The sequence below is a fragment of the Phycodurus eques genome, chromosome 2 (genome assembly GCF_024500275.1).
Source record: "Phycodurus eques isolate BA_2022a chromosome 2, UOR_Pequ_1.1, whole genome shotgun sequence".
NCBI lineage: Eukaryota > Metazoa > Chordata > Actinopteri > Syngnathiformes > Syngnathidae > Phycodurus > Phycodurus eques.
Window position 1 is genome coordinate 33114251 of NC_084526.1, and position 24210 is coordinate 33138460.

General features: G+C 41.5%; 1 protein-coding gene across 10 annotated transcripts in view; it reads right to left on the minus strand.

Annotated features, from left to right (window-relative positions):
- Nucleotides 1-1932: 1932 nt before the first annotated feature.
- LOC133399151 (zinc finger protein 609-like) overlaps nucleotides 1933-24210 on the minus strand; it is a 147164-nt gene continuing 124886 nt past the window's right edge. For 9 of the 10 annotated variants that reach the window (XM_061670399.1, XM_061670398.1, XM_061670394.1 and 6 more), the window contains 5 exons: nucleotides 23048-23135; nucleotides 17644-19936; nucleotides 13919-14285; nucleotides 13093-13437; nucleotides 7424-8707 (listed from right to left, as the gene is read on the minus strand). In XM_061670399.1, coding sequence (XP_061526383.1) covers nucleotides 8664-8707; nucleotides 13093-13437; nucleotides 13919-14285; nucleotides 17644-19936; nucleotides 23048-23135 — 3137 coding nt within the window. In that variant the 3' untranslated portion in view covers nucleotides 7424-8663. Of the gene's footprint in view, nucleotides 2273-7423; nucleotides 8708-13092; nucleotides 13438-13918; nucleotides 14286-17643; nucleotides 19937-23047; nucleotides 23136-24210 lie in introns of those variants that run through there. The other variant, XM_061670396.1, reaches the window with a different exon arrangement.

Below are 24210 nucleotides of genomic sequence, written 5' to 3' on the forward strand. Positions count from 1 at the left end.
ACCTCCGGTGCCCCTTCTTAAAAACGGGGACCACCACCCCAGTCTGCCAATCCAGAGGCACTGTCCCTGATGTCCACGCGATGTTGCAGAGGCGTGTCAACCAGGACAGCCTTGAGGAACTCCGGGCGAATCTCATCCACCCCCGGGGCCTTGCCACCGAGGAGCTTCTTAACCACCTCGGTGACCTCAAACCCAGAGATAGGAGAGCCCGTCTCAGAGAACCCAGACTCTGCTCCCTCATGGGAAGGCGTGTCGGTGGAATTGAGGAGGTCTTCGAAGTATTCTCCCCACCGGCTCACAACGTCCCAAGTCGAGGTCAGCAGCGCCCCATCCCCACTATACACAGTGTTGATGGTGCACTGCTTCCTCCTCCTGAGACGCCGGATGTTGGACCAGAATTTCCTCGAAGCCGTCCGGAAGTCTTTCTCCATGGCCTTACCGAACTCCTCCCATGCCCGAGTTTTTGCTTCAGTGACCACCAAAGCTGCATTCCGCGGAACATTGTCCACTCGGACTCAATGTCCCCCGCCTACCCCGGAACATAAGCAAAGTTCTGTCGGAGGTGGCAGTTGAAACTTCTTCTGACAGGGGATTCCGCCAGATGTTCCCAGCAGACCCTCACAATACGTTTGGGCTTGCCACATCGGACCGGCATCTTCCCCCACCATCGGAGCCAACTCCCCACCAGGTGGTGATCAGTTGACAACTCCGCCCCTCTCTTCACCCGAGTGTCCAAGACATGCGGCCGCAGGTCCGATGACACGACCACAAAGTCGATCATCGAACTGCGACCTAGGGTGTCCTGGTGCCAAGTGCACGTGTGGACACACTTATCCAATATTTGTACTCTTCTTTGCACGTGCTTTGTTTGGTCCCTCACCTAGGGCCTGTTTGCCATGGATGACCCTGCCAGGGGCATAAAGCCCCAGACAATTTAGCTCCTAGGATCATTGGGACACACAAACCCCTTCACCACGATAAGGTGACGGCTCAAGGAGGGGCTTCAAAATAAGTGAGCTCACCAAACTGATGAGCTTCAGTTGACCTGAAGGCCTCAACCTATAGGAGCGGATAAATTCAAACCGACCAATAAAAGTAGAAATTCAAACATCAATCATAACACAATTTTTTTCATTTGGGGCAGACCCTCCTTTAAACCAGGCATGCATGCACACACACGAATACACACTGCCTAAAGTTCATGAAAGCTCATCTCTCAACCAACTGAAGTGCAGGAATTCAAATAATAACACTTGAATTTGCAGAAGACCTTAGGCCAGAAATGTTAAATTTCACAAGCACACAGACACAGAATATATTCATATCGGCACACAAATACTTTTAAGGTTTTTGGGCAAGTAAAACTTATAAGTAACATAAAAAACACATTTTGTCAGAATGGTCCCGTTGAACCAGTGCACACAAAGATACACACATACTCGCCAACATATTTTTTGTGGCATAAAATGTGTGAAATCGTAGCAGTTTGTGAAGTCATCTGGTGGAGGGCTGTGCAAGAAAGAAAAAAGACCTGAGCTCTGACGCCATCTGGCGGTTTAGGCATGTAAAAACACCACAAAAGAGTTTTCCTTTCCGTTCAAAGGAGCGAGACTTGAATTTATGCTATTATCATGGGAAAAGCATTATAACACATCCGTATATCGAAAAATAGGATTTATAATGAGTCAATGAGCCAAAATATTCCAATTTTGACTCCGGCATACGGTCAATTAGCAGCTCCTATGTCGCTATATTTTGAAATTGCATCATGGTGCCAATTTGAAGTTATACATGTTAAAACTCTCCGGCTAAAATTTCAGCCCTTTAGTCTTGTTGTTAAATGCTTTGTCTTAGATGAAAGATCTCAAAGTCAACAACAACAAAAACTTGTAGAGTTGATCCTAGAGGGTTTTAAAACAAATCATCATTAAAAATGGCATTTTGTGTTTACTTTGGTTAAGTTTGTCTCATGTTTAAATGCGTTTTGTGGACTTTAACATATCAATGAGGAAAATATATTTTTAAAAAATAATTTGAGAAGTGGGCAAAAACATTTTCACAGCACTCTAGCACTCTGCACTCTGTCACGAACGGATGGAGACTGGACCCACGAGCAGGCAGAGGCGGAGAGGTTGTGATGAACAGTTTATTGAAGAGGGAAATGTAGGTGGTCCTTGAGGCAGTGAATGCGTGGCAGGCAGTGACGAGGACAGTCGGTTGGCTTGGCGGTGTGGTGGCAGTAATCCACTTGGCGAGGGACACGGAGGAAATACTTGAGGACAAGAGAAAAACACGGCGGTCAGAAGGATGACGAGGATTTGCGTAGCTTACATGGATACTGGGGAGCTGTTGTACTGCTGGGGAAGCGGCAATACTCTGGCGAAGGTTTCTGGGATCTGGTCAGGCTTTTATGCAGATGGTAACAAAGGCTGATTGGGGACAGGTGCGCAGCAGAGGAAGGTACTGGAAAGAGAGAGGGGAGGGGAGGGAAAGAGGGCGAGATGGCTCAAAGCCACACCCAGGCTCCAACCGTAGTACTGCAGGATGGCTCATGACATTAGATTCATTCTGCTTTTTGTGTGGACAAACGCTTGGATTTTAGCATAATGAAACAGTAAATCTCATTTGTTTTAGTCAACATATGAAAACACTGTTTGGTTTGAAGTACAGTGGAACATCCAAAGTCAAACACCATCTGTTACGTGATGCTGGTTGAAAAAACAAGTTCCAAAGGAAATACTGTAGAGAATTAGCTTGTTCCAGGATCAAACTGTCGGCATCATGAAATGTGGATTACCTGCAAAATGTTTTAAGTTACATTTTAACATTCCCCACTAACATACAAACAAGAGAAGTTAACTGCTATATAAAACGACTGAAGTAAAACTACTTATCATTTGGAGAAACCTGACAAATGTAATGGGGTAGGAAACAGGGTGAAACTGACCAAATAAGTGTGTCTTCTGTAGTGTGTGTACAGTATTTGTACAGTTAAGTTCCATTTCTGGCTCATGTCTTCTTTTCCAGTACCACCCCTGGTACCCTTTCCGTGATGGCATTGCAAAAAAGACGGAATAACAAGCCAAAGACACATTTAATCCCCCGGATCCGTAGCGAGCTGAGGTCCCGCTGAATTTGACTATGTAGCATGTGATAGCCCGCATTTCGACTTTTATGGGATATTTCTCCAGAAAATTATGACTTGAGAGGCATGCGACTTTGGAGGTTCCACTGCATTGTTGACTACTACAAATGCTCTGTTAGTGAAGACAGCTAAAGCCAGGGAGCAGTTACCAGGACAGATTGTCTCATAAAAAGATTTATTTTTTTTCCAGCCCAAATTTACAAAGGCAAGTTACAGAGTATTGTATAAAAAAAGAACCATGGTAATGTACACTTTTCACAAACTCCTGTGAGGGAGGGAGAGAAGAGGCGGAGGGGGAGAGACAGTTGTGAATGTCTTACACAGAAAGAAGACACTGTAAACATCCTTGCAAGCACCTCTGTGGGTACTGGGGGCTGTGGGGTGGGGGGGTGGGGGGGGGGTCTTTGTATGACAGAAGGTGGTTCAAGAAAGGACAAACGAGCAAGCGTCTGTGTTTTCACACAAGAATGTTCAACTAGGCACCAACTGCTGGCCAATAAATATACTCTGCACCAATGAAACAAAACAAGAGCCAAGCTTTCTATTATGTCGAAAGCAAACATGAACCTTTCTGGCTTTTCATACACTTTTAGAATATAGTTTTGATTTTTCACTGGGCTTTGCTGACTACTGAGATAATAGTACTACTCTCCGAGCGAACAAATGTACTTGTCACAACCATTGTTTGATAAAACTATAATGTACTGTATGTAAAGTAGTCTGCTGGTACTAAAACCTCACTGACTTGAATGACAACATCACAGCTGCCTAGATTACCCTTACAGATTAAATACTAATCAAACACCACCACATTCATCTGATTCAGCCATTCATCATCTTTTAATGCACATAAGTCAAGGAGATGCCATTTTTGATAAATGGCCGGGATGTACTTGGTAAGACCAAGAACTTGTGGGATTGCTGGCGGCTGTAAAATCCAACTCCTGGGTGGGCAGGTGGCAACAGTGATAACATAAAAATGACTGCAAAAATCAAATTGTATTTAGTGACATCTCTGTTCCAGAAATGTTTTTCTCACCCACCCAACGCACACACACACACACACAGCTGCTTAAATAAATATACATTTGAAAGCAGAGTATGGTACCTGGTTACAGTTTTGGGCATGACTTCAAGGTAAACATTGAACAACTGATTTGCAATGCAGCATCACATACAGAACGTTAAATCCAAATACATGACTAAGAGGACATTGCTGATATGTTTACTTCACGTAGCAGCTACCGTGTTTGATGTAGATTTTGCATCAACAATGTTTTTTAAACAGATTTTTGCACTTAAGAGTATGTAACATGGATAGAATTGTTGGTATCCCTTTGTTAATGAAAGGAAAACCCACAGTGGTCACAGAAATAACTTCAAACTGACAAAAGTAATAATGAATAAAAATGTCATGTAAATTAACCAATGAAAATCAGACATTGCGTTTGAATTGTGGTCCAACAAAATTATTTTAAAAAAACAAACTCAAGAAACAGGCCTGGACAAAAGTGATGGTACCCCTAGAAAAGACTGAAAATCATTTTATCATAGCGAGATGTTCAAACAAAATGTCTCCTCTAATTAGCATCGCACGTGTCTTCAAACTTGTAATCTCACAGTCAGTCTATTTGAAGGGTGACAAGTAATCACTGTGCTGTTTGGTGACAGTGTTTGTACCACAGTAAACATGGACCAGAGGAAGCGAAGGAGAGAGTTGTCTCAGGAGATTAGAAAGAAAATGATAGAAAAGCAAGTTAAAGGTAAAGGCTATAAGACCACCTCCAAGCACATATTATTCAGAGATTTAAGATCAACGGGACTGTAGCCAACCTCCTTGGAGGTGACTCCCTGAGGAAAATTGATGACAAATTGAAGAGACGGATAATACGGTAACAAAAGAGCCCTGAACAACCTCCCAAAAAGGTGAACTCCAAGGTCAAGGTACATCAGTGTCAGATCGCGCCATCCGTCGTCACTTGAGCTGGGAGACGCCTAAAGGGAATACTACTGTTGAAAAGAAACAAGACTGTAATTTGCCAGATTGCATGTTGAGAAGCCACAAAGCTTCTGGGAGAATGTCCTATGGACAGACAAGATAAAACTGGAACTTTTTGGCAAGGCACATCAGCTAATAGACACAAAAATGAAGCACACCAAGAAAAGAACACTGTCGCTACCATGAAACATGGAGGAGGCTCTGTGATGTTCTGGGGCCGCGTTGCTACTTTTGGCACAGGGTGTCTTAAATCTGTGCTTGGTACAATGAAATCTCAAGACTATCAAGGTATTCGAGAGAGAAATGTGCTGCCCTGTATCAGAAAGCTAGGTGTCAGTCGTAGATCATGGGTCTTGCAACAGGATAACAACCCAAAAAACACCCAAGAATGGCTAAGAGCAAAACATTGGACTATTCTAAAGTGGCCTTCTCTGAGCTCGGATCTAAATCTGATTGAACATCTGTGAAAGGAGCCGAAACACACAGTCTGTAGAAAGGACTCTTCAAACTTCAAACAACTGGAGCAGTTTGCTCATAAAGAGTGGGGCAAAATACCTACTGAGAGGTTCAGAAGTCTCATTGAAAGTTACAAAAACTGTTTGATTGCAGTGATAGCCTCAAGAGGTTGTACAACAAAATACAACCACAATTCCAATGAAGTTGGGACGTTGTGTTAAACATAAATAAAAACAATGATTTGCAAATCATGTTCAACCTATATTTAATTGAATACAATACAAAGACAAGATATTTAATGTTCAAATTGATAAACTTTATTGTTTTTACCAAATAATCATTAACTTAGAATTTTATGGCTGCAACATGTTCCAAAAAAGCTGCGACGGGGCAAAAAAGACTGAGAAAATTGAGGAATTCTCATCAAACACCCGTTTGGAACATCCCACAGGTGAACAGGCTAATTGGGAACAGGTGGTGCCGTGATTGGGTATAAAAGGAGCTTCCCTGAATTGATGGGGCGAGGTTCACCTCTTTGTGTACAAGTGGGTGTGAAAATAGTCGAACAGTTTAAGGACAATGTTCCTCAATGTACAATTGCAAGGAATTTAGGGATTTCATCATCATCTACGGTCCACAATATCATCAAAAGATTCAGATAATCTGGAGAAATCACTGCATGTCAGCGGCAAGGGCGAAAACCAACATTGAATGCCCGTGACCTTCCATCCCTCAGGCGGCACTGCATCAAAAACCGACATCAATGTGTAAAGGATATCACCACATGGGCTCAGGAACACTTCAAAAAACCAATGTCAGTAAATACAGTTCGGCGCTACATCCGTAAGTGCAACTTGAAACTCTACTATGCAAAGCAAAAGCAACACCCAGAAACGCTGCCGGCTTCTCTGGGCCCGAGCTCATCTAAGATGGACTCATGCAAAGTGGAAAAGTGTTCTGTGGTCCGACAAGTCCACATTTCAAATTGTTTTTGGAAATTGTGGACGTCGTGTCCTCCAGGCCAAAGAGGAAAATAACCTGTTATGGACGCAAAGTTCAAAAGCCAGCATCTGTGATGGTATGGGGCTGTGTTAGTGCCAATGGCATGGGTAATTTACACATCTGTGAAGGCACCATTAATGCTGAAAGGTACATACAGGTTTTGGAGAAACATGTGCTGCCATCCAAGCAACGTCTTTTTCATGGACGCCCCTGCTTATTTCAGCAAGACAATACCAAACCACATTATGCACGTGTTACAACAGCATGGCTTCGTAGTAAAAGAGGGCGGGTACTAGACTGGCCTGCCTGCAGTCCAGACCTGTCTCCCATTGAAAATGTGTGGCGCATTATGAAGCGTAAAACCCCGGACTGTTGAACACCGGAAGCTGTACATCAAGCAAGAATGGCAAAGAATTCCACCTACAAAGCTTCAACAATTAGTGTCCTCAGTTCCCAAACGTTTATTGAATGTTGTTAAAAGAAAAGGTGAAGCAACACAGTGGTAAACATGACCCTGTCCCAGCTTTTTTGGAACGTGTTATAGTCATAAAATTCGAATGATTATTTGCTAAAAACAATCAAGTTGATCAGTTTGAACATTAAATATCTTGTCTTTGTAGTGTATTCAATTAAATATCGGTTGAACATGATTTTCAAATCATTGTATTCTGTTTTTATTTTTGTTTAACACAACGTCCCAACTTCATTGAAATTGGGGTTGTATTAAGAGTACTATAAGTTTTGTCCATGCATGTATCATGAGTTTTTAATTCTTTTTTTAAATAATTCTGTGGAACCACAATTCAAAAGCAATATCTGTATTTCATTGGTTAACTTTAATTACATTTTTTTTTTTTTTTAATTTAAAAATCAGATTTAAGTTATTTCTGTGACCACTGTGGGTTTTTCTTTTCTTAATCTAATGTGCAAGAAGTTGATATTACATCCCAGATAGCAACTAAACAAGGTATCATGCTTGGACTGATCGAAAGCCAGCCGCTTGAAGAAACAAAAACTAATGAAGAGATGAATGTGTGTAAGAGTGAAGCCATATTAGCCATAGATGGACACAATGAGCCAAAAGTCAATATCTGAGGGTAAGGAATATTGATAGCAATTCAGACGTCTTGAGTCAAGGATATGCAGGTATGAATTGAGCACATGCAGAAATTATCTGGACACGTGCTGAGACACATTTTAACATTTATCCGCAGAAAGTCGATATTAAAGCAGACCATAAACTTACCAGGGTCACCGTGGCTAATGTGGCTTCGCTCTCGGAGTGAGTGAAAAGACAGTTTCATTGTGAGGCGAAGCAGCGTTGACACCAGCATTCAGACATTCAAAGATGACGATCACTATTGAAGTTGAGTCGTTTGACAAAAGCAAACACTGGTCACGTTTACTATTCTCTGTTGAGGTGTATGATGTCCCTTCGCAAAAACAAGGTGACATCATCCCTGAAACAATTGAGGATTTTAAATGTGGGAAATATTTGTGACAGTGAGAATGAAAACTTCAGTCTCAGGCTCTTAAGTCTCTGAAAAGAAAGCAGCAGTTGCCATATTCCCCTGTCCCTAATGAAATAAAACCAAACATATGTCAAGTTTAGGATATATTGTTGCATCATAGCATACAAAATGCCAGCAACATAAAGTTGTACTCATTTCAATACACTTTTCTCTGCAAGTCTTTAATTTAATTGGACTCCCGTTTGTCATCAGTCACCCAACTCCCCCCGAATCCTCGGGTAGATTCTTCTTTATATGACAAAAAAATAATGTAGTCAAAACAAAAACTTAGAAAGTCCAATTTTTGCATTGTATTTGTTGACAGTGCAAAGACTAGATAATCAGAGGGGAGGTGTTTCCTCTGTATGAAGGGGTAGAGTGATGGCTTTGAACCTGGATTAGATCAGTCCAAGCTTTGAGATTCTTTCTATGGGGAAGAAAGATGTGAACAAGCTGCCAACACCCGGGCAGATCAACTAAACAGACAGAAACACCATTGAACTGATGTCTAAAAAGGAACACCTGGGAAATCCTCTCTCATGTGAGCCAGTCACATGAATCTTTGCAGGGTTGAGGTGTGGCGGTCAGGTTTCCCTGTTAAAGAAACACAGGAAATGCCTTTTAATAATCACTTCATTCCTTTTTAAAATATGTTGTATTCATGGCAATTATCATGAACAGCTTTTCTTAACATTTGAGTTAGGCTTTAAAGCTGTAATTTAAAGTCCCTCCACTAGGTGCCAGTGCAGCATGCATCCATTTTCATGCCCTACCTACAACTCTATTATCGTCACTGTGATTCTCTTGTCCTTAGAAGACCTACTTAAAATGGATGAGCTGAGGGGCTGCACTGAATATTACATACTAGACAGCAGCAGAGCACAGCAAAGAGTACCAGCAATGAGTCAATTTTCCTTTTGTCAAATCCAGGACAAAGGATTCAAAGACGAGTCAAGACAAAAACAAATCTAACAGAACACTATACATCTACTATGTCAGCACCTTGATACTCTTGGCTGCAAGTACTACAGTAAATATGTTAAGGTCTGAGTCTGACTCCAACATTTGTTGGATCTGAAATTACTGGTGTGCATTTTAGTCTTTATAGACCACAGCAGAGCTGCCAACCTATAAACATTCCCTTCCACAACAATTTGTCCAAATTTGTCTTAATTTCCATATTTTCAAAATTGTGTCAAAAACATTTCTGTGCAAGTCATAATCACAATTGCGAATCAATTATGGCTTCAATATTTGTCATTTTAATGTTTTTATTACGGCAATCTTGTAATGGTGGACACAGTTGCAGCCTGAATCAAAGTACCAGTATATGAGATTTCAACATCCCATCATCAAAAATATCTGTCAATGGATTAATTCACCTTTGCCAATTCTGTTTTCAACCCTGGCAACAAAAAAAAAGCATGTCTATTAAAGCAGATTAATCAGATCTCAAACGTCAAAATTAAAACTCAGCATTGAATTTTGCAAACAAACAAGATTGCTGATCGACTGAAGTGGATAGTTTATGTATGGACAATAGTTTTTCTATTTTGTGCAATGTACTTGTATGCGTGCAAAAGAAGTACAAGAAGAAGAAATGTAATTATGTATTCCCTTGCATGCCATTTATATTCGATATTTATATTTCTTACATCCACAACTGCTGCTGGAATGAAGATTTCCCCATTGTGGGACTAATAAAGGTTATCTTATCGTATATTACAAATAATAATAATAATATACTTTTAACCCGTGTGCAGTGACGTACTTACACATTTCCGGTTCAGACGCGGCGTTCGGTGGGGACGTGTATTATTTTATATTTATCTCTCTAAACACGTATTAATTGGCCTGTTATTTTGTTGTTCAAAGTTGGTTACTCTCCGCGAAACCGCGGTTCCAGTCAGACCCATGTGACAACTGTGCTGTATCAACAAATCTTGTTTTGATGTTTTGCGACTGCATGACACAACAGATTAGTAATTTGCATGGCTTTCACTTCGTCTTCGCCTATTCACTCCTCGTCCTCCATTCTTTTGTAAGCAGCATGGTAAGAAGTGTAGCTTATTTGCGAGCAGGAAGGCTATGATCAGTGACTTACAATGCATTGACACCGGACGCAAAAAAACTTTTGCCTCCACGGCTTGGCAGGCTGGGGGCATAATGAAATAGCGTTTACCAAGCAGCTGTTCAATGTGGATGCGCCGGTAATGTCAGACGCTGGATTTTTTTCCCCAATATCTGGAAGACTACACTAGCGTTACGGCCGCAACGAGTCAACGTTCAGTGATTTCCGTAGCAAAATACGGACGTTCCGTTACATTTGGCAGCTCTTCCACAGTCTATTTATTATTCCTTTCTTTATTTCCAAGGGTGCCCTACCATTCTCAAGGTGGAGGAGGGGTTGTTGCTTGTTGACTCAACAATAACTGATGAGGACAGACTTACAGTTCCAGTTAGGGTTTTGGCGTTTGATAAGAAGTTGGTTGTCTGGCATAAATCAACAGTCTAAAGCAGTGATTCTTAACTGGTGGGTTGGGAACCAAAAGTGGGTCATGGAGCCATTTTGGGTGGGTATGGGCAGCGAGTAAAATATTACAGGCAGGTCCTGGGTTTCAAGGTAACCAAAGTAGTGCAATGAGTTTAATGGTCGGTGTAAGAATCTGTGGTCATACAGCATAAGAAGGGACACTTACTGAACACCATTTTTCATTTGTTGGACTACTATTTTGGAATAGTGCAAGGAGTGACAATTCAATTGTGATTCGCAAGTCTTTCATTACTGTCAATACAGATCGCGATTGGGGTTTTATGGGGGCGAGTCTGACGACTAATTATTAGGTTAGCGCATTCGCACTCACGTACAAATCGTGGTTACATCGCCGCCATTGGAGGTGAACTCTGGTGTAAAACGAGGACCGTCTGTACACTGAAATATTTAACATGTATCCCAGGGTGGACTTGCCTTGAAAACACATTTTGAAAGGCATGGGTCAGAAATTTTATTACTAGGAATGTAAAGGTACAGGTATGTAAAGGTACAGGTACAGGCTCAGCTTCTGGCTAGTGGAGGTCCTGGCTACCAATGTGCTTATGACAGAACGTCAAACTAATTTGAAGCACCATTACATGAACATGAATATCGGCTCAGCACAAAAGAAATGTAGCGTGGTGCAAAACAACTTCCAATGGCATTAGAACAGCTTCTCCCAGGCTACTCAGATGGAGCCAAAGCAATACCAAATTTTACTTTATTAATTTTCCGTCATGCAGTTATCATGTTCATCCTGTTTTTTAATAAGGAGCTTTAAAATGCACTTTGAATATGTAAACATAGTCCACAGTAATTTTGTTTACAAATATGATATACTTATGTTTTTAAAAGCTATTTTTCAAACAATACATTTTCTTTATTCATATATCAATACATGTTCTTAACTATCACAGAAGTTAGTCGCGACTTTGCAAGAATAGGAAAATGAAGATGTTTACATGAAGTTTGGTCCCATGATCACTACACTTCATCCAAGTCATTAAATCTGACTACTTGAGTTGCATACATGCATAGTAAAGGTGCAAATTCGTGTCTGAAGTATGCCCAGCTCCACTCTCTAAGGTAGCAATATGGTATATGATGTACCTATTACTTCATGAAATAAATAAAAAAATTTTTAATGTAGCTCATTTTTAATTACAACTGAGATACAAACTGTTTTGTTCCCACTAGGCTTTACACGATCAGGATTTTTGGGGCCGATCACAGAGTTAAAAAAAAACGATAAGCGATCACAAGATGGAGCAATATGTCTATTTAAATGACCTGTTCATTTACTGTGTATACTTAACTGCTCAAAAAAATTACATTTACAATAAATAATGTATCTTTGTTCATCTATTTATGCCAGTAGGCATAGTGACAGACAGAACAAATGAATGGTCTTCTATTAGATGGCAGAAAGTAAATACAGTAATTAATGTATCCACTTTGTGACATTTTTGTTTGTTGGTGTGCCGTGAGATTTTTCAATTGTAAATATGTTCCTTGGTACCATAAAGGTTGGAAATCACTGCTCTAAGTCAGATTGTGTATTCTAATCAGTCAGGTCAAACCAACATTACATGACAGAAATAATGGGCGCTAACTTACTGTTATTAAATTACTTCACCCACACCGAAACTTTACAGCATGATTTGACAGAAGCGGTGGCATGTTTACGTACAACCGTTAGCGCTAACACTAGCTTGCTAGGCTGCATAATGTTTTTGTTGCCTGCTTGTGAGCCGTATCGTATTAAAAGTACGTAAATATACCTCAAGCAAGCCTTAAACGAACCTTCTTCTCCTGTCCTGAGCACCGGTGTCCTTCTAATACAGTCGGCGCGAGCCACTCTTGTTGTCGTCACCACGGTAACAAGTGTATCCGGTCGCATTTGACTTGACAAGATAAAGCCCAATGATCGTAAAAAACAGGATGCGGTGGTATATTCCGATACCACCGCATCCCGTTTTATTGCAGTAGTCTGACATAGTGCAATTGTGAAAGACCAAATTTGTCTTGTAGTCTGATCCGGGCATTACGTGTTGCCTCCCTCTGACGTGTTTTCTGTCCCACACCACCGACATGTTTTTTTTTTTTTTTAAATAACTTTGTTGGCCGTCAGATATTTACAGTACTACGTCAAAAGACACGCGACAAGGGTGAGAATAAACTAGTTTTTGGAGTCAAATATACTGTGCACGATGGGGACGCGGAGTCAATGTCTTTTGCGGAGCCGATAAATGACGTAATTGATCGGATCGGCGAATAATGACATTAAAGCCGATCAGCATAAAATGCTAATGCCGATAAAATCGGTGTAAAGTCTAGTTCCCACAATGCACATTCAACACACGTGTCCTTCACCTTCTTCCAATACACAGTTGTCATGTAAATAAACGTGGACGGTAGAAGAGAGGGCAAGTGAAGACTGACTGACCTGTAGTGTAGGAAAGGTCATACTGCCCTGAGAGCAGGGGGTACCCCAGGTGGTGGTGCGAGGGCATGAGCCGCTGGGAGGGTGAAGAGCGCGGCCGATCTACGTCTCTTTCCCGATCTCCACCAGCTCCTCTGTCCTGCTCTCGCTCTCTGTCAAGGGGTGGCTTGTCTCCTATAGTCGGAGATTTGCTTTTGTATTGGCTGGCGTGTTGATGTAGGATATCTAGAGCTTTGGAGTCTGTTGCCATTTTGTTGACAGTAGGGCTAGTGCGGGATTTGTCGTTGGCCTCTTCCGCTATTTTACTGCCGTAGGGGGAAAAAGGATAACCTCCCGGAAGGTAAGAACCTAGATGAATAGGAATATTGATGGGTTAATTTTGGATTTATTCAGAATACAGACATTATATAGTGCCATTTCTTTGCAAGAGAACAAGTAGATATATAAAACTGCAACAAAGTATGAAGGTTCGTTTTCACTTTACTCAAATGTTGAGGACTATGAGTTTTATTTATGAGAATTGACCCATGCAGAGACCACTCCCATTCTGAATTTGGTTAACACAAGGTGAGTACAGTGCGAGTAAAACTGGCTCCAGCAGCTTTAAAATTAATAAAAATAATTTGAATTTCCACATGAAATTGCTGAACACAACACACAGAACAATGAGAAAGATTGGGACACTTGGGCAATGATAAAATGTTCCAAATTGTAATTGTTCACTCTTTTTTTCACTATTTGCGATGAAGCTGGCAAAGGTGAATTTGCCAGCTCACAGCTTGTCGGGTAATGTTTGATATTTTTTTTAAATGATCATGTATTGTCATACCTGGGTAGTTCTGCATCATGACCGAAGGCATTCCCCTGTAACCAGGGTGGTTAGGGTCATAACCTTGTCCATAGGGGTAACCATGTATATATGGCATGTATCCTTGGTGCTGTGCTAGTGGTGATGAGAACTGCAAGTGGGCATTCGTACGAGTGTCTTTGCTCATGGTCCGATGTTCCTCAGAATTTATTCTAGGGTCAGTAATTTCTTTGCCGTCCTCCTTCGGCCCGCTTTGACAGTCCTTAGGCCTGCACCTTTCGTCCTTTGATTTCCTATCACGTTCCCGTTCTCTGTCGCGTTCATCTTTCCATCGAGGTTGTTGTTGCTGGTGTTCACTTTCCGCTTGAGCCTTTTGGCTGTCCGGGTACTGCCGGTGGTCAGAAAAAAAAGCAACAAAATGATCACAAGTGCGGAAAACTTTACAGTCAACACCAAAGCAGACTCCTGACAGATAAACATCTGAGGTCTCATTTATAAAAACGTGTGCATAGGATTCCATCTTAAGCCTGCCGCACACTGCACGATGCGGTCGAACCCAACTGGACCAGATCATCGCATAATAAGCGCTGTCGACTCAAACTCCCACACTGAGCGATTGGATATACGGACACCCTGAATAGCGACCTTGTGTAGGCATTTAATGTTGTATAGACAGACTATTGTACATTATTTTTTCAAACCCTGAAAAGATATACCGGTAATACTAGTTAAGGAAAAGGCGGGTTGCTAACGATAGTGGATGTTGGCGGGAATAAAAGCGTGAGTGTGGCTATTTTAAAGGAGTCTCACTGACCCCATTCATTTGAATGTACCCAAGCGAGATACGTGGCGTTCGCGTACATTATGGTTACAAGCGTCACTTTTTCATCCACAAGCACATTATACATGATGAATACAGTTAAGTATTGATGTAAAACAATATCTGATGCTTTATATACGTCAATTGCTTGGCTTTGGGCGGCTCAGCGGCTGTTTGGTGTCTTGCTTGCGTAAAAACTTATTTTCAGCTTGAGTAAAAGATGACCCACGCACACTGCGCGACAGTTCAGTTGCATCCGGCCCCGTCGCTCAGTGTGCGGCAACCTTAAAAGTGTGTGTACACATAAGATGAAAAGGTAGCGCACAAAAGACAAAAAAGACAAAAGAAAAAAAGAAATGTGAGCACATACACTTCCTCTTCCACCTGGAAATTTTGCACATCATATCGGTGCCCTCTTTCCACCCACATTCAACCATCAAAGGACAATGCAAAAAACCCTACGAATCAAAAGGCTGATCAATAAGTCGTTCATCAATATTTCTTTATAATGAATTGTGGCATGGAGCAAAAAAAAAAAAGACAATCACACTAAATGTTAGAGACACTGAAATTGAGGTGCTGGTGGAGATAAGAAAGTAGATAGTTTACTGTCACAGCGATACAGTAGTCAGATACAGTAATCCCTTGTTTATCGTGGGGGTTACATTCCAGGAAACTCATCATAGACGAAACCTACGAAGTAGCAACCATTTATTTGCTGGATTACAGATACATTTTCAAGTGTCTACATGGAATTCAATGGGAATATGTAATACTTTAGTGAGGTGTGGGTATTTATTTGTCCACTTGAGGTCAAAGCCAAAACCTGCACCAGCTCCCACTCAGTGTATGAACTACAATTTGCTGATGATCCAACACTGGGCTCCTGTGGCCCGAAATCCTTATAATCCATACTGACATCACTAAAGACCAGCTACACACGAGCCGGAATGCTGGTGAATGAGAGTAAAACAGAAATCTTGCAGTTTTCCAGTAGTGGAGAACCTCCTGTTGTGTTTCTAATTGACGACAAGCCACTGAAAAACTCTATTCTGGTACCATCGACTCAGACATGCGAAATTGTATTCGTCTTGCTGCAGCTGCTATTGGGCGTCACAAGAAACGTGTTTTCTTCAGACGGGCAAGTCGAGCTGTCCCTGAAGCTTATGAATATTAATGAGCAAATGTGACGTTATTTGCGATAAGTGGACTAAATAGAACAGTCCTCAAATGGTTCAGGTCCTACCTGGAGGAAATGAGTTATTACCCTTGGAAGTGTTCAATCTCATCGAATGGCAATGACCTATGGGGTCCCTCAAGGGTCAGTTCTTGGACCCCTCTTGTTCAGCCTGTATATGGTACCCTCGGGTCAAATTATTCAGAACCTTAATGTTGACTATCACAGCTATGCAGATGACACAGAGTTATATCTAATAGTGTCCCCAGATGACTACAGTTCAATTCAGGTGGTGTCACTGTCTAAAACAGAAAACTGGATGAGCCAAATCTTTCTTCAATTACCACAACAAAACTGAGATAATTGTTTTTGGCAGTAAAGAAAAGAGAATTGCTGTTTGTAAATAACTGGAGTCACTCTCTTTAAAAACCAAAGACCAAGTCCCAAACCTTGGTGTACAGATAGATTCCGACGTGACTTTCAACAGTCGTATCAAATCAATTTGTAAAACAGCCTTCTGCCAGCTGAAGAACATATCCAGAGTGAAGGCTTGCATGCGCCAAGCAGACCAGGAGAAGCACATCCATGCTTTTATCTCAAGTAAACTAGACTACTGTAATGGTCTTCTGACTGGACTTCCCCCAAAAGAGCATTAAACAGCTGCAGCTCATTCAAAATGCTGCAGCTTGGGTTCTGACCAGAACAAAGAGGTCAGAACTTCCATACATCCATTTTCCCTACCGCTTATCCTCACTATTATTCAAATTCTTAAGTCTCTACACTGGCTCCCAGTCATCTTGAGAATAGAGTTTAAAGTTGTGCTACTGGTCTATAAATCACTAAATGGTTTAGGTCCTGAACACATGAAAGAAATGTTAATGGAATGTAAGCCCAGTAGGGCTCCGAGCTCGACAGACTCAGGTCAAATAGTGAAGCACAGAGACCAAAGCTAACATGGTGAAGCAGCATTTAGCTGTTATGCTGAATACTAATTGGAATAAGTTGCCAACAGAAATGACGTCATCCCCAAGTTTTTAAGTCCAGGTTAAAAACTTTTCTCATGATTTTTAGAACATTCCCATTTTTAAATGATGTTTCTTGCACTGAACACTGTTTTAATTGTATTTTTATATTTATATTTGTTTTAAATGTTTATAAGTTGTTTTTTTATTTGATTTTAAATGCTTTTAAATCAGTGAAGCACATTGAGTTGTGTATGAAATGCACTATATTAATACATTTGCTTTGCTTTGCTCATAGGTAGGGGTGTTTTGCTTAAATTACATGAAAGTCAACCGATGCTAATGTGCGAAAGACTTGCTGGCTAAACCATTAGGCAATGTGCCTGACAGTGACACTCTCCGTGTTGTAGGAAGCACAAAGCATCATGGTACTTGAAACTCTCACTGTGGTTTGTGTGTTAAACGGTGGTATTCTGATCACATTCATTGCATTACTAAGCAACGTAGCGACTTACCAAACGTGAGTTAAAATTGCTCAGTAAGGTTTCATTTCCTACAGAGTAAAACTATTTGTCCTTATGTGAGTCGCTGCTGCCACCTTATAGTCAAATAGTCAGCAGTGCTAACTGAACCAAAGATGTGCAGGTGAGTAACTGCACTACACAGTTCAACCCCCCAAAAAATCTGCGATGCACTGAATCTGCAATAAGTGAACCACAAGGGATTACTGTATGCGTCTGCAACTTTCAGGCCCTTGGTCTACTGATGATACTCAATTTGTATTTACCTGTCTGTACCATATTGCCTGCTCTGTGCCAGCCTGACCTCTTGAATCAAGTGCTTGCTTTGAGTCCTCCTTCCCATGGTGCCCCCCTTCTGTCAGCTTCATCTTTAGCCCTTCAGCTTGCTGGGACTTTATGTCCTCTGCCTTAATGCTTCCCATAGATTTGGATGAAACCTCAGAGGGTGAGTCCCTGCATTTACTTGTAGGCTGCGGCGTCTTTCCAAACTCAGATTGACTTAGGGTTTTGGGAAGGTTTGGCTGCATTGGGTTCTTTTGTTTCCAGTCCTCCTTCATGAAAGCTTCTCTTTCTTTCATGGCTATGTCAGACTTTTTCTCAGCAGCACGGTGCTGTTCTGCCATTTGTCGCTGACGCTCCTCAAACTGCTGTCGATAAGCAGGGTTGGTATTCATTAAATGGTTATGGTACGTCTGATCTGAATGATATGCATATGGGGGTACATAGGCATACTGATTGTAGTAAAGTGGTTGCATATACATGTTGGATCGTTGTTGAATGACAGAGGGCTGCTGTTGCTGCTGCTGGCCAGGAGCAATGTCAGGTTTGCGATCCTCATGAACCTCAACCTTGACTTTCTCCTCCCCCTGATCCTGGTCATCCTCCCTTTTGATCTTCACTTGACCTTCTGTCACCGGTGCAGCTGGGTTTGGTCCACCAGGACTGGGGTTGACATAATTGGGTGAGTAATAGGTCTCATAGCCAGAATAGTATGGAGAATCTTTGCTGGGTGCGGGATGTGGGAAAAGAGCTTTTTTGACACTTTCTCTGAGTGCCTGGTCCTCTGTCCTGTTTTTGACATTCTCTAGTTTCGCTTCACCATCCTCACCAGCATCAGATATGTCCGAGTATGCTGGGCTGTGAGTTTTTACAGACGAATTGTCAGCACCATTCTGATTCATGTGAAGAGGTGTAAGAGGCTGTGGCATGCCACTGCCGTCTATTCGACTGGCTACACCAATAGATGGGCTAGGAGCATTATCTGTAAAACTGTATATCTTGTCAGCCTCAGCCTTGATGCTTGCCAGTCGACTTTGATGAGGGTCTGAGGATCCATTAAGAAGCCCTTCAGCCTTATTTCCTTGTTCCGGTACTTCTGTGTATGATGGTTTTCCCTCCTCCAGTTTACCTCCCTTTCCTATTGACTTGGGGCTCTCAGCCTCCTTTCCACCATCCTTTTTCTTCTTGTCTTTCTTCTTCTTGTCTTTGGAGTTACTTGAGGGAGGATCTCCAACGGCCGGGTTTTTTGGCTGAGTGCCTTTCATTTGGGGACTTTTGGGGATTCCTTGCAAAATTGGGGTAAGCCCTGGTGAAGAATTTGGGTTTCCTGAAGGGAAAGAGTACAATTGTGATGCTGAAGGTCCGGTGACAACTGTTCGTGGTGACTTCATATATTTTTGAGCCATTTTATCAGCCTTTGTGTTAGCTTTTTTGGATTTTTCAGAACCTCTTTTTTCATCGATGCCATCATTACTGGCTTCATCAGAAAGACATGCCCCTTCATCACAACATTCCATGGGTGTACTTATTTCTGGTTCTGTTTCAGCAATTTTCTTTTTGCTCTGCTTGGAGCAAAACTTGCCGGGTGATGGTGAAGTACTTTGAACATCAAAGTTCCTTCCTTTCGGTGTGACTGACCGTGCTGGAGAAAAGGATCCTTTTTGTGAGATAGATGCACCATTACAATTCTCAGGTTCAGGGTGAAGTGTTGAGTCCTCTCCATATTCACTGTCAATATCTAATTCTAGCTTCACGTCATCATCCGTGTGGGCACGGGCTTGGTGGTACTTGAGACCATTAATGTGCTTATATCTCTTGTTGCAGTTGGGATGAGGGCAATCAATGAGAACAGGTGAGGGACAGCTACGATCAAGGGGTGGTGGAAGTGGTTCAGTCTTGATAGAAGGAATGAGAAGACCTGTTAGCCCAACCCCTCCACTGTTAGAGTTTGTCCGGATACGTTTGTTGCCTTTGGTGTCCTCCGAGCTAGAATTAGGCTCCATGTCTGATGGAGGTTTGGCCTTACGTTTTCCAGCTGAGGAGGGGCTTGCTTTAATATCCTCTGTGTTGCTGTTGGGAGGAGTGCGGCGCTCCGATGGAGTCTGGCTGCCTCTTCGGCCCTTACTGTTAGTGGCAGCGCGTGTCTTGTTGTTGGTGGCGCCTTTGTTGTCTGACGAGTTGCTGTTCTCGTTAACAGGAGCGTTGCTATTTGGTCTCATTCGTTTACCTCGGCCACGGCCATTCCTCATTTCCAGGTCACTTGTAGGGGATTCACAAAACCTGCAACCACATAAATTAACAGGATAAATGAACAGAAAAAAATAAGTTTGTTTTATGATAACTGTAAAAGGCAAATTAGAAATTCCCTCTAGAAATAAAAAAAATCACATATACAACTAGGACTGCAGCTATTGACTTTGTTTTAATTCGAGTATCCTACTAAAAATTTTATCGAATTGCGTATTCGGACAAATTATATTTTTGCTTGGTTAAAGACCAATTATGAATACAGAAGAAAAAATAACCCATTTCATTTAAAAATGAATGACCAAAATGAACAACCAATTGTTTTTTGGGGGGAAAATTTTCGATGACTTAGAAATTTGTACTGGCCCAAGCGGGCCAGTGTCTATACATAGGTGGTGGGTCAACACAGTTGCATGGTGGCTCCGGGCCACCGTCAATGTTGGAACCTGCGTAAGGAGCCTGCTGTGCAACTTCACTTGAGCAGCTTCCATTTCAGGATGTGACATAATAAGTAGGTTCGTGACTGTGCATTTATTAGCTTCAATCAGACTAACTAAACTAAAATTAAAATGAAAATGAAGACACCTGGATAGGAAAAACAAATATTAACCTAGTAATTTTTTTTCACAAACTTTGCCACTCACAATCATTTTTGTTCACCTACAGTACTTGACTCAAAATGTAGCCACTTCCAGATACGATGAAATTACACAAGCGATAAAATACGACAGTCTGTGCGACTATAATGTGACGTAACATATTCAGTGTGCTTGATAAGCACTGTGAGATGTCTCTTCCTAAATACAAGCAGCACCTTGACTCTCCTACCAGCGACATCATTTGAGACGACTGCTACACCACGCTAAATGACGCATACCGCGCTATCCCCCGTGCCGCTGAGGGACTGTCTGATCACTGCTTAATTCACTTAATACCAACATACAGGCACAAACTTAAATGTGCCAAGCCTATGGTGAAAACACTGAAGAAGTGGACCAATGATGCAAAGATAGAACTTCAAGGCTGTTTAGATTGCACACACTTTGAAACTTTAACTGGCAGCCTGGACGAATATACGGACACAGTCATATCCTCTACCAGTTTCTGTGAAGATGTGCATGTACCAACAAATATATTTTGCACGTTCAATAATAACAACCCGTGGTTCAATGACAAACTTCAGTAACTTCGCCAGGCTAAAGAAGACACCTATCAAAGTGCGGACAGAGCCCTGTACAAACGCGATAGAAATTATCTGACAAAAAAATTTAACATCAAAGAGAAATTATGCAGAAAAGATGGAAAAACCGTCAGTATGGCGAGGATTAAAATCGTTAACCAATTACAAGCGACCATCCTCCAAGCGGAGAACAATAAAGGACTAGCTGACGACTTGAACAGCTTCTACTGCAGATTTGAAAAGGACATTTTCACATCACACCACACACCTGCTCACCATCGCACCTCTGACTTCTACGTTCACCATTCATGAACAAGATGTGAGATGCCTCTTTAAACAAAGCAGCGGGCCCAGACCTTGTATACCATCCTGCCTCCAGCTCGCTCCAGTCTTCACACAGATCTTCAATAGATCTCTAACTGTGTGAAGTGCCATCCTGTTTCAAACGTTCCACCATCATCTCAGTCCCCAAGAAACCTGCAATCTCGGGTCTGTATGACAACAGGCCTGACATCTGTGGTCATGAAATCATTTGAACGCATCGTCCTGGACCACCTCAAGAGCATCACAGGACCCAGGTTGACCCACAACTCATCCCAACAGCATCTTATCCCAGACTGACTTTTTCCTTGCTCTTACGTAACACTATTGACCCCCGCCCTCCCTCTTAAATACGTACACACATAATTACTGATAGAGCATCAAACGCAATTCAACTGCAATGTCTGGCAGTGAATGAGTTAAATAAGCGGATCCACGAGACAAAAAAAAAGTTCCTATAAGAAAATGAGACGGTCGAGGAGATATGTTTAGAAATAATTTTACTGTTTTACTCTAATGTCAATGTGTTTTTTCACCAAATTTTCAATTGACAATGTCACACAAAAACGCTCCCCAAAAAAGCATTTTTTTTTCCCCGACCGAAAGAAAAAAAAATATTTCTCCAGAACCCATTATTGAAATTCTTGCTGCGTTGTACTCAGGTTGAAGTGGCCGTTCCACCCGGACTCCGTATTTTAACAGACTGTCATTTTTGGAAAATCTTCTCACAGTGATACTCTGATTTCCTAAGAATGTCGTAGAACTGCATCCATCCATTTTCCGCACCGCTTATCCTCACTAGGGAGCGTGCTGAAGCCTATATCCCAGCTGACTCTGGGCAAGAGGCGGTGGTACACCCTGTGTGGGTTGCTGAAAAACGTGGCTTTGCTGCACTACACTAGGGAAGACCACAATTTGTTTTGCCATGTGGAACGATGTATTTCAGACATGGTGTCTTTTAAAAAGAATCTACTGAGAATCTTGTGCATTCACCCAGCCAGAACATCAATCTAGAAAAAGTGGAGATGAGCAGAAGGGGCTTCTTCTACTTAGACCAACAATTTAAAAATGTGACTTATTTTTCTTAGATGCAGGACAAAGCACTACATTCTCAGCAATAACAATTTTCTCTTTCCCCATGAAGATGAGCTAATAGAAAACAGTTAAACTGGTAAGAAAAATCATTGTCATCATAAAAGGCTCGTTAATCAAAGCACTTCTCCCCTCTTAATTTCATTTTTTCCATTTTCCATCCCTTTGTCACTGTTATGGCATTTTGAACCAGAGGATGGGAGGAAACCAACTGTGCAAAATGTACTGTATAAGGCCTTCCCTTTGATAAGTGTAGTAGGAAGAAACAAACCTTTCCATAACAACTGAGTTTACCGATGGCCAACATGAGCAGCCTAATGGTGTAACAACCTTGATTCAAAGTTCAGGCCACACACTCAAAAGTAGCACAAGCCTAAGCGCGTGTAAGGTAGAAAGGATGCATTGAGTGATCCACAAACACAAAGAATAATTAGATCCCTTCACATGTAACTGTTTTTTAGTTTGAACAAGACAAATCTTAACAGGTTTTCCACAACATTCAAAGGCATTAAATAAAAATATGCAGACTAAAAAAGTAGAATATTTCTTACCGAGGTGGAGCCCAGTCATGCCGTGTGCAGTCCAAAAGTGTGCCCACGTAAGTCTTGTTTCTCCAAGTAACATTTACCACCAACATTCCTGTGAGGAAAGAGAGACATTTTAACAATGAATAATACATCTGTAAAATACAATTAATCTGAGCAGGAAAATTATTTTAAATCAATCTATGGATGTTTGAGCAGAGTGTTGGAAAAGAGGTTTTCATATGCAAGACGGTCACATGAGCCAGAGACATTTCTTAATACTGTAATGGTTTGGAGACTGATTTATGACTGAATCTTCCAAATTACTTGACAGGAGGTCCCTCTGGGAATGATCACACTCGGGTTACCAGGGAAAATGCACTTAGCACATTTCCCATTGAAATAAACCATCTTGCAGTTCAGGACATTTCCCTGAAGGATAATGATTTATAATTTTTGACATTCCTCTAGCCTACCTTCTTGGAAGTAATATGACTCTGTTCTGAAATGCCTTTTGAACCTAGATAATATCTTGGATTTAATATGTGTGGTGTGAACAGTTTAATTTAGCTGGAGGTGTCTAAGTGTGTAAGAAAAGCACAGTGACTTCATTGGTATTACAGCAATCTGTCACTTTTGTGCCGCTATTTGAGTGTGAATTTGGTAGAACTCAGCTTGAGTGACAACAATCCGACCTATTCTGAGTCTTATACCTGGCCTTGAGTTTCAAATCTAAACTTCTGATATATTTAAAAAGATGTCCAGGAAACTAAACTTTATCTGGTAACACTTTGAGTGATCAAAACATCACAATTATGGAAATAAATATGCACTAAGATTCTTTATTAAATCAAATAACAGGCGGCCTGCCTTCATTGAAAATGCACATCATCAGACAAACAACTTCAGATGATGAGGAGTAACCATGTTGCGAATAACATTCTAAATTAACCCCCTCACCACCCCCCTCAGTTAGCTGTGATGGTGACCTCAGTTTGCCACTTCAGCACTGTGGAGAAACTGAGGGCTGCAGTGAGCTAACTTATCTAATGGCACAGGAATGCTGGCTGGCAGCTTCCATCCCTCAGAGCATTTTATTAGGTGAGGAAATATCTCTTGCTCACCTCATTTCCCCTCTCTTCTTCATAATCACTTCTGCTTTTTAAACCTATAACCATTCTCCACTCACA